We start from the raw sequence: 11,213 nt of genomic DNA, 5'->3' as shown, positions 1-11,213 counted from the left end.
ATTGATTATCAAGGTAACAAACGGATTATAGGTACGGTTAAGACCCCCAAACAGGTAAAGAAGATGATCTATGTATGAAATAGGCTCACTTATGGCAACAAGGGTGTTGTAGAGATGCTTCAGTTTTTTAATATATTCCATAGCAATCATTCCCCATTTCCTCAAGTTTTTATCTTAGCATGAATCTCAATCAAACGAGCCATGGACGCAGTAGAGTAGATCTGGTTGAGAGCATACCAAATCTCCAAAGCAGTTGAATAGCCAACAATTTGATATAGCATCCTTTCGGTTAGAGAGGCATAAATCCAACTCATAATGAGCCGATTGAAGCGATGCCAAGTAGTGAAGTCTAGATTAACGATTTGAATTTGAGAATCAAGAAATCTAATTGGACAAGGATGACAACCATCGATGAAATCTTCCAATCCATTTACAATAATGGCATTAAGTAGTTGATTTTTCCAAATGAGATAGTTGTTCTCATCAAGCTTCACAGTAATAGATTGATTCAAGGAGAAAAGATTTGGTAATGGTAGAAGAACAGATTGTGTACGAACGAGTTAGTTCTGGGTTTGCTAAGTGGTTTGAGTATTTTGGTGAGTCATTGGAGCAAGGATAGATGTAGATGTTGTAATGAATCGCACCTAACCATGTAGATATTGTCCGTTTTGGGCCCAATGGGGCCCTCACGGCTTTAAAACGCATCTACAAGGTTAATAGAAGTTCATATTTATATAACGCCAAGAATTCCCCCCTATCCAATGTGAGATGTCACAAACACCCTCCCCCCAATGAAGACACAATGTCCTCGTTATGTCCCACGGGATTGTGGGGCCAAACAAACCCCACACCGAGGTCGAGGATCAGCTCTGATACCATTTGTAACAATCTGCTCCCAATCGTGTAGATATTGTCCACTTTGGACCCAAATGGGCCCTCACGGCTTTAAAACGTGTCTACTTGGTTAAGAGGACAATATCTACACGGTTGGGAGCAGGTTGTTACAAATAGTATCAAAGTTGATCTCTAACCTCGGTGTGTGGGGGTTTGTTTGGCCCCATAAGGGTGTTTGTCTGTTTGGTCCCACAATCCCATGGGACACAATGAGGACGTTGTGTCTGCATGGGGGAGGGGGGGTGTTTATGACATCTCACATCAGATAGGAAGGAAAGTTCCTAGCGCTATATAAATATGGACTCCTCTTAACCCTGTAGACATGTTTTAAAGCCATGAGGGCCCATTTAGGTTCAAAGCGGACAATATCTACATGGTTGGGAGCGGGTCGTTACAGATGTGTTATCAGTATCGATGCTAAGATCGGGTGAAACCATATTGAAAATTATATCGAACTATTTAAAAGATTAAATACTTAAATTTCAACTCAAATTCTCAAATAATCTACTCATTAAAAGAATATAAATTTTTTAAGTTAGGATAAATACAAGAAATTAACTAAAGAAGGGAGATAAAGAGAATAAGTCAATACATCGCCATTTAAAACGGAAAATCCCTAAAAAGATATAAACCACATGCTGGCAAGTAATAAGAAATATCCATTGTGAATGACTAAATTTAATGTAAGGTTTTACTTAACTTAAGTTCATTAATCCTTCCCAGACACTAAACTAGCACCTTCCAACTTAAATTAGCTACCTTTTTCTTCCAAAGCATATTTGGAGTCCATACTAAATTCAATCTCAGTCTCTTTTTGAATTCACAAAAGAAGAAAATGAATTTTATCCCAATCAAATAATAACAAAGAGAATGGATGAAAGAACTAAATAAACCAATTGATGTTTAAAAATCAATTGATCAAAAATTGTTCAAAGTTATAAAATAAGTTGGATTTTCTTGGAATAAAAAACAAATACTTAACACTTAGAAAGGAAAATGAGCTCAATGAAATGTGTGCATCATGACCAATGATGTTTCCCACCCTTAAAATAACAAATTTGGGTTTAAATAGGAATGAGAAACCCCAATCCAATTGCTAAAAATTTATACAGCTCAAGGTGAATCTATCCTATTTAAAGTTGAATCGATTGTGAAATAGGCTATAAAAATGTTTAGTCAAAAAACAATGGCTAGGTCTCCTAAAGCTTTTCTTTTATAAAAAGAACAAAAAACAAAAATACCATTGATTTGAAAAGCTCAATCGATTCGTTTTCATTTATCCACTACCTCAAGTATATACCTTAATCTCTAAATGCTTTCAACATTTTCATCTTCATTATACTTGTAGTCTAAGGGAGGATTCAAAGACTTAAAATTAGAACACTTCAGAAATTTCCCTTTCTTTTTTTTTTTTTTTTGTTTGAATTGCCAATCTAGGTAAAACACCCATAACTCCAAAATATTAATTCCATATTTGAACTTATGCAAATTCTTAAAACACTATGTTCCAAAATTGGTGATGAAAAGTAATTTCAGCTTTTGGAAAACTATAGTCTTAAAAGTATTCTAATTTTTTTAAAAATAAAATCTAAGTATTTATAAAACAAGAAAGTTAAATTATTATTGGTAAAATATATAAAGAAAATCATAAAAATTGGAACAGTAACGTTTGAAAAGCCACATTTGGCCTACTTCAAAAAACTAGTATCAAAGTGCATGCGACAATTGCTTTTTATTTCACTACAAGAAAAATGGGAAACAATGACGTTTTTTAAGCGTCAAGAAAGGTAACAGATGACGCTTCTCTAAGCGTTCTCTTCGCCTCTGTCATTGTATGTCATAGGCAACAATGACACTTTCAGGAAGCGCCATCTTTGATAAAATAAAGGTTTTGTTTTTGGCTGAAAGATGACTTTCCAAAACTCTAAATCCGATCTTCACCGTTCAAATTTAAGATTAATGACTTATAAACCTCTCCTCCAAATTTCAGCTCAATCAGACCATGAAAAAAGCGGCATCGGACCTTTGATGAAATCTGGGCATGATGTAAAAAACCACTGTTTTTCTCTTTTCTCCTCTTTCCCTCTAATGACTGTCCGAAACTCCAAATCCAATCTCCACCGTTCATATTGAAGATACATGAGCCACGAACCTCTCCTTCAAATTTCAACGGGATCGGACAATTGATCTGGGCATGATGAGAAAAACCTACGTTTTTCTCTCTTCTCCTCTTTCTCTCTAATGACTGTCCGAAACTCCAAATCTGATCTCCACCGTTCATATTGAAGATACATGAGCCACGAACCTCGCCTTCAAATTTCAACTCGATCGGACCACGGACGAAGCGGAATCGGACATTTGATGAAATCTGGGCATGATGATAAAAACCTACGTTTTTCTCTCTTCTCCCCTTTCTTTCTAATGACTTTCCGAAACTCCAAATCCGATCTTCACCGTTCAGATTGAAGATAAATGAGTCACGAAACTCCCCTCCAAATTTCAGCTCGATCGGACCACAAACGAAGTGGGATCAAACCTTTGATGAAATCTAGGCATGATGAGAAAAACTTTCATTTTTTCTCTCTTCTCTTCTTTCTCACTAAAAACGGTGGCTCTCTCCCTTCTTTCTTGTCTTCCAAAAGTTAAGGTTTTCAAGGGAGACTTTATAACAAATTCTAAAATACCATACATGTCCTTTTTCAATAAATTAAAATAGTATTCTTTATTTCATCTTCCAATAATAATTTTTATATATTGAACTCATAATGAATTTATATTGTTTAATTATTTGATATTTTAGGTTGATGTTGGTTTAATTTGAATATTGATATTTTAAAAAAAAAACTAATTTAATAGAATGAGCTTAATTCCCATAAATATTAGAAAGTTTTTATAAATATTCTTATTGCATTTAGTTTTATTGTGAGTCTAATCATTATTAAATTAATTTAAATATTAATTTATTTCATTTTAGTTAAATAATTTCAAATTTATATTCATTAACTATAAAACTTTCTCAAATAAAAGGGTTAAACTCAATAAATGTGGTCCAAGGCTCGAACAAGTGCTCAAAATAGGCCACTTTTTTGTGGTCCACAAATAAATTAACAAATTATTTTTAAATGAAATATAAGATAATTTCTAATTTAATAAAAATGAAAAATAGTTTATGAAAATAGATTGTATTGATACAAACTATAAAAAAATTAATATCAAACAATAAAAAAATAATTTATTAGGATTTTATTTTATTTATATCCAAATTTTTAAAAAAAAAAACCTTAATGTAGCAACTTTATGTCATTAATATTAATGTCAATTTACCATAATTAATTTATAGAATAAAATTCTAATATCAAAATTTGTATAAGTTAACTTAAAAACAAAAATTTTAAAAGTCAATATAACTATGACACTTCTCAGGAACGTCATTACATACCCATCAAATAATGATGCTTATAATAAGTGTCAAGGTAAATAATAAAACTATGACGTTTCTTATAAGCGTCATTATATACACAGTTATAAGGAAAAAGATGACATCAAATAATGACACTTATAATAAGTATCAAGATAAATAATACAACTATGACACTTTTTATAAGCGTCATTGTATACCCTCAATAATGACGCTTTTAGAAAGCGTCATTAATTTCAATTTTTGTAGTAGTGTTTGTTTCACCCAACATAAAATGTTTGTAAAAAACTATTGCAAAGTGATTTCTAAGACGCTTAAAATGAATCCCGGACAGGGCCTAATCTGCTTCTTTTCGTTGCTGAAAAGATTGGTCGGACTTTCTCGAAACAATATACTGCGAAATCCAGACGTAAAAGCCCAAGCTCTCGCTGTCAGAGAAGAATTGGAGATCAATTTCTTATTAACAAAATATTTTGTATACATTTTTTATGTAGAGGGCAAAACCATTTCTGCTTCAATCACTTTTGGGTTGATGTGTAACTCGTTCAAGATTGAGACATTAATGCCTTTTGGAGACAGTTAAAAGCTTTCTGATAATTCAAGAACCCCATAAACCAGAATTCAAAATCATCAGCAGTGACTACTTCCATGTACTTCTGAGATGGATTTTTCATATTCTCACTTTGGTCTACTCTCTTTATCTTTCTCAGTGGGATTGAAACCTGAAAAAGGAAAAAAAAAACTTTACATAAATGTTAACAAAGAATAGATATAGATATTTAAAAAAAGATAGTTATGTGAGTAACCAAACCTTGTAATAGAATCTAACCAATTCACCATTTGGAGAAGAGAATTTGATGGATCTCTCACTGCAAAAGGCAACCCTCTGAGTAGAGAGAAAGAGGAGGCCTGCTATGGGGCCTGCTGTTGTTGATAAATAGCATTGAGAAGCCTTCAACAGATTCTCTCCTTCCGTAACCCCAAAAAGTTGCTTAAAAATTCTCTTCATGCCTCCTTGTTGAAGAATCCTTGCCCCCAAGCTCAGCTTTCCCTTCACAGTTTCAAAGATCCTAGGCGCCAATCTTACTGCACTTCCAGAAAAAAGTTCATAAGAAAAAAAAAAAAAAGAGAGATCAATTAATTATTACTAGAATGTTGTTTCATAGAAGTAATTCTTCTGATTCAATATATATATATTCTCTTGTTTACTTCAAACTCCCACCAGCCAAACAAGCCAAACAAATACATAAACTACGTGTCAGACCTATATCTCTATAAGAAGTAAGAGTCCCAGGAGATATGCATGCCTCAATTCTCAGTCAAGACATGCTTTTATGTTTTGGAAATTGACATGAAGAAGAAGAGAAGGTTAAGTACTTGCCATGTTCTCTGATTCCATGCACAATGTTATCACCCTTTTTCCCATGTTGGTTCATCATATTCTTCATCCTATCCTCTTCATCTGCAATTTTGAAGACAACCCCATTAGCAAAAGGACTGCAATTTTGAAGTTTTAAGTAGAAAGTAGTTATATGGGCATATGGTTGAAAGAGAGAATCTTCATCTTACTATGACTTAATGGCAGAGATGGATTTGAAGAAGAGGGATTCTCATTTGGGAAGATGATTGGGATTCCAATTACCTGTCCGGCAACTTGGTTCTTCATTTCTCAAACTTCAACTGGTGTTCCACAATGCTCTCTCCTTTCAGAGATTGAAGAGGTTGTACTCCCAAAGGTTGATCAACCCTTGGGGAATGCAAGTGTACTTAAAGGGATAAAAATTGTTGGTGACTCAACTTTTAGTGGAATGAGTCATTCATGGGGCCATCAACAACAAGAAAGGCACAGACAAGAAATCTTTAAAGATTTCTTTTATGAAAGATTGTCAAGAAAGATACAGTTTGTGGTGGAAGTATCAAATCATCAAAGATACCAGAACAAAGATGTAAGGTTAGAAAAGGGTTTGTTTCTTGTTATTTAAGGTTTGTTCGTTGCTTACATGGTAGGGCTTTGCATGGGACTCAATAATTTCATGCATTTAAAATCCCCTTAATGATAAGTCATAGGGCTTAAGAGCACGTACATGGATAGCCTCTAGAATGTTCTTGACAGTTATTTTGTGCTAGAGCTGTCCAGTGCTTTTTCCACCCTAATCAATAATTGAAAATTCTGGAGCTAGACATTGTAGAAACTTGAAGGATTAGGGGGTGACTCCCTTTTCGAAAAAATGAAATAAATTTGCCCCCTGATGAGTTTGGTAGTCGAATATAACCCTGGAAGATGTTATGCCAACAGTAGTCCTAGTATCATTTGTTATGAGTGAAAGCTTTAATACTACAAGATGTTGTTTTGCATATATATTTAACTCCATCTCATAATTTAGAATATTTATTAGGATATTCCAGCCAACTCGTAGGATATCTAATTTTACTAGGAAATACTAATATGTAAAATAATCTACATAATATTCTTTGAGACACTTGACAAATCATTAAGATATGTAAGATATTTAATGGCTAACAAGTCTTGAGCCTAACCATTGAGATATTCTATTAGTCCAAGAGAAAAATAGATAGAGCCCAAGAGAATGAATTGAGCCGAGAAAATAAAACAGACACCTATATGACTAATTTTGCAGGGAGACCTCTAAACTTTGAGCCAGTTTATCCCATTTGAAAGTTTTCTACAAGGGAATATAATCAAACTTTCTTGTATGAGAAATTGCTAAGTAGGTTTCAAACTTTGAGCTAGTCAAATTAGGCCAGTTTCACTGTGATGAAGACATGTGTGAATGATTGTACTGAAGCCCCATTAGTTCTTGCCAATTAAAAAAGCATACAACCATCTTCAATTTCTAAAACAAATTTGGCATCTGCAACAAAAGATCCCATCCGATTGATGAAAGGGCTGGAAATCCTTTAATATTTTGACTGATGTCCAGAAGAGAGGCTGAGTACTCTCAGCATTAATTCATGATATTTCACACCAGCTTGATGGAGAATATTAGCTGATGATATGGCATGTCAAAACATTTTAATAATTAAGCCAATAAAATGGCTAACACCCATCAAGAGAATGAATTTGAATCATTTCTGTAGATACAACTCTTGATAAAAGAAGAGATATGCTTTTCTCCACCTTATTCTTTTGTCGCGCTATTAAATCCATGGAATCATTCAATGTATTTGAATGGCAAGGCTGAAGCATATGTTTCTTTCCATTTTTCAATGAAAAAACCCTTGGTGGAGAGGTTGTAATAATGTAGCTACAATAGTTATTTTATGTTGTTGGGGTCCTTCAAACTTTGGAGTGATATTGCCACCTACCCCAATCAAATACTGGAAGTTCTAGAATTGAATTCTTGTTTGGCGTGTGAGAAATGTGGCATGTTCTTGTGTAGGGAAAAGCCATTTGGAAAGGGGTGAAGCACCTGGAATCAGCTGGATGGCCTACAACAAGCCATCTCCTTACACTTCACAATGAAGATGAAAGAATGCCAAAAGGGTTGCATATAGGTCCAAGGAATTAATAAGTCTGAATCATATCAGGGAAAACACACTAACTTGTAGAACCTTTGATAAAAGAGATTCTCTTGCCCAACTTATGATTCAAATCCAGTGAATGATAAAAGCTGATGCATGCATTCCCTTCTCTCCATATTTTAATGAGAAAACTCCCAGTAATGGTTGTCATAATGTGGCTAAGATGGTTATTTTGGGCTGCAATAATCTTGTTTTTATCCAAATAATGACTCTTAGAACAAGCTTACTTAGTGTGATATCAAAAGATTTGACCTACTCTCACTTAACTTTCACAAGAGATGGTAAAAGGCCGATCTAAGAATTGGTATCTAGTGGGAAAAAATTTTAAATTAATTTTTTTTTATTCCTACTTTTAGTCTTGATAACGTGGAGTTTCGGGGATAAAGAACTCAGAACTTTCAGGTGGATCCTTGAAACTCAATTCCAGGGCCCAAAAAGTTGGCAGTCATGTGAGGATTCTCCTTTCTGAAAACATGCATGAAGAGATTCATTACTTCATTCATCAACAGTGTTTTAGATTCCCTCCGTATATTTTCATGATTTTACATAGAGATTCACATTCGAAAAAGGATGAAGCATCTTTAACTTGCCCTGCCCACGACCCCTTTCCCTTAACACCTAAGGATGATGATAAAATAACCACAAAAAGGAATGCCAAAAGTTTCGAGACAAGCATACTGTAAGATGGTCCTATCAGCATTGTGACTTGTGATTTCCTCTTTTCCTTCGATTTTAAACAACTTGACTTCATTTGTTAGTAGTTTCTTGGGCCTTTTCTTTTTCTTTTTCCCATATCCAAATTCTCTGTCTGCCGAAAAACATCAGTATATATGTCCAAGGCCGTTCTGAACTCCACTGTGAATCATTAGACAAATATTCCTAGAATTGTTGACTTGAGACTAGCCTAATGGATTTGGTGGTTGGATGCAATCCCACAAAGATGACTTATGATCCTTCACTTACCGAGAAAACCATTAGAATATCTAATCATTAAGCGTGTATTAGGGCGCTAGTTTTGCAAATGCCTCTTCACTTTTTGACGATAGAAGAGGACTGGTCATCAGAAAGCTAAAATGCCAGCTCAAAAGGTTTCATTGACATATACACATGGAGTGATCAGCATATATATATATATATATAAGAAAAAGAGATAATGTATGGTTTTCTCATTTTAGGTTTGGATGATTCAGCTGCTGACCAACTGTTGACAATACATATATATGGATTCATTTGCAGAGGGATCTGATTTTCTGGATATTCCATGGAAATATTTGAACTGGGAAATTATATAAAACACTGAAAAAACAAAACAAAAGGTGGGTGTTTCTCCATGAATCTTCAATAGAATTTCTAAGTAACTGGCAGCTATTACAGAAGGATTTTACTTTGTTTTTCATACCATTTTAAGGCACTAGGTCATCATTCAAGTGATGAAATTATTTTTCCATGCAAGGCTCCACCCTATAAGCAACCTGCTAAATTTTAAACAGCAAGAAACAATCTTTTGAGACCCGAGACACCTTTCTTCTAGTTGTGTCTTGGAGAATTTGAAGGACTAGTCCTTTTTACTATATATTTTTGAAGATGACAAAAGCTTCATCTTTCTTAACCATCTTTTCATAAATATGATCTCTAAAGTGATCATGTCTGTGCCTTTTTCTCTTGCATTTCTAATCCTTTTAAATACACTGAAAGTCTCTCTTCAATCTGTGGAAGGAGACTGCAATATTCTAGGGAACTTGGTGCAGACATCTAACTTTCAATAGAGAAGTACTTCATTGCAGTTTGAGACATGAAGAACCAACTAGCGGGACATGTTTTCAGAACCCCAATTAGCTGCCAATGTGATTACCCCTCTTCTTCAAATCAATCTCTGGTGGTAACTCATGGTAAGACTCTCTCCGGCCCTTTCAAGCGTATGAATATAATTTTTTTCAACTTTGCCTATCTGTTATATAGCTCTAGAAAACTTCAAAATACAAGGCCTTTCACTGATGGGGTTCTTTCAAATTGCAGATAAAGTGGATAGAATGAAGAATATGATGAACAAACATGGACAAAAGGCTGATAATTTTGTGCATGGGATCAGAGAGCATCGTAAGTACTTGTTTTTATCTTTCATTCAGACTTCATCCTCTTCTTCGTCCTGTCCCCAAAACATAAAAGCATGTCTATATGAGAATTGAAGCATATCTCCTGGTCCTAGGCATCTTAAGTTCTATAGAAATATAGGTCTGATTTGCAGTCTATGCATTCATTTGCTCTGTTTGGGCGGGGGGATATGATTAAAAGGCAAAAAATAATTTTAAAATCAAAAGATCAACCAGTATGGAACAACATCTGAGTTATAACTAAATTTGGTTTATCCTTTGTGAACTGCAGTAAGAATAGGTTCCACGCTCTCTGAAACTGTGAAAGGGAAGTTGAGCATGGGGGCCAGGATCCTTCAATTAGGAGGAGTGAAGAGAGTTTTCAAGCGAATTTTCGGTATTGGAGAAGGAGAGAAGCTGTTGAAGGCTTCTCAATGCTACTTATCCACAACAGCAGGCCCTATAGCTGGCCTCCTCTTTATCTCTACTCAAAGGGTTGCCTTTTGCAGTGAGAGATCAATCAAAATTTCCTCTCCAAATAGTGAATTGGTTAGAATCCATTACAAGGTGGCTTACTCTCACAACTCTCTTGATTTATCAAAATGTATAATCTCTCTATCTATAGTTGCTAACATGTATGTAAAATTCTTGTTTTGTGCAGGTCTCCATCCCACTAAGAAACATAAAGAGAGTCAACCAAAGTGCAAATGTGAAAATGCCATCACAGAAATACATGGAAATAGTTACTATCGACAACTTCGAGTTCTGGTATATGGGGTTCTTGAATTATCAGAAAGCTTTCCACTGTCTTCAACAGGCACTCTCTCAATCTCAAATATGACTTACAAGTCAACCTGGAAGTGTTTCAAGCAGGATTTTTTTTTTTTTTTTTTCTCATCTGCTTGATTAGATGTATTTGCAAGAAGCAAAAGCAAAGCTCTACAGAGTCAATAACTTTGTATAGAAGCCTTGGTTAATGAGAAACTGCTCTTCAATTCTTCAGCCATTACACTTCTACATATTACTGGTATAGACAGAATAATTAGCTGCTCTAAGGTCACTACTGTTCCACAATTTGACAATTTAATCAAGTTTTTCATTCAACCACCAGGACAAAGTGATCCTATGTTGTGAATGCATTTGATTTGATAATCAATCAAAGAGAAATGCCCATGGAGCAATGCAATCAAATGTACAAAATGCTGATAACAAGAGATTGGACTTCATATCTAGCTTTAGTAGTCCATTATAACACAGGGTTGTTTAGA

At 34.6% G+C, this 11,213-nt stretch overlaps 2 protein-coding genes across 2 annotated transcripts; one reads left to right on the top strand and one right to left on the bottom strand.

Moving 5' to 3' along the window:
• Nucleotides 1-4,330: 4,330 nt before the first annotated feature.
• LOC132252592 (GEM-like protein 4) lies at nucleotides 4,331-5,476 on the bottom strand. Its single transcript, XM_059740467.1, has 3 exons — nucleotides 5,461-5,476; nucleotides 5,124-5,398; nucleotides 4,331-5,034 (listed from the first exon to the last, which is right to left on the bottom strand). Exons 1-3 carry the CDS (start codon nucleotides 5,474-5,476, stop codon nucleotides 4,858-4,860), a joined length of 468 nt encoding a protein of 155 aa, XP_059596450.1. The 3' UTR covers nucleotides 4,331-4,857.
• Nucleotides 5,477-9,849: 4,373 nt separating this feature from the next.
• On the top strand, nucleotides 9,850-10,786 carry LOC100241201 (putative GEM-like protein 8). The gene is made up of 3 exons (XM_059740466.1): nucleotides 9,850-9,952; nucleotides 10,238-10,494; nucleotides 10,607-10,786. Exons 1-3 carry the CDS (start codon nucleotides 9,850-9,852, stop codon nucleotides 10,784-10,786), a joined length of 540 nt encoding a protein of 179 aa, XP_059596449.1.
• Nucleotides 10,787-11,213: the final 427 nt, after the last annotated feature.

Source organism: Vitis vinifera, chromosome 10, assembly GCF_030704535.1.
Source record: "Vitis vinifera cultivar Pinot Noir 40024 chromosome 10, ASM3070453v1".
Lineage (NCBI taxonomy): Eukaryota > Viridiplantae > Streptophyta > Magnoliopsida > Vitales > Vitaceae > Vitis > Vitis vinifera.
Note: the sequence above shows the minus strand (reverse complement) of the source record. Positions and strands in the feature narration are given on the sequence as shown.

What these genes read in the sequence shown, in the direction of transcription:
- LOC132252592 (XM_059740467.1), bottom strand. An exon ending in TGGTTAGATTCTATTACAAG is followed by an intron (nt 5,035 to 5,123) that starts GTTTGGTTACTC and finishes TTCCTTTTTCAG; the next exon opens with GTTTCAATCCCACTGAGAAA.
- LOC100241201 (XM_059740466.1), top strand. Translation starts at nt 9,850, where the DNA reads ATGGGGTTCTTTCAAATTGCAGATAAAGTGGATAGAATGAAGAATATG. An exon ending in GCATGGGATCAGAGAGCATC is followed by an intron (nt 9,953 to 10,237) that starts GTAAGTACTTGT and finishes TGTGAACTGCAG; the next exon opens with TAAGAATAGGTTCCACGCTC. An exon ending in CCTCTCCAAATAGTGAATTG is followed by an intron (nt 10,495 to 10,606) that starts GTTAGAATCCAT and finishes TGTTTTGTGCAG; the next exon opens with GTCTCCATCCCACTAAGAAA.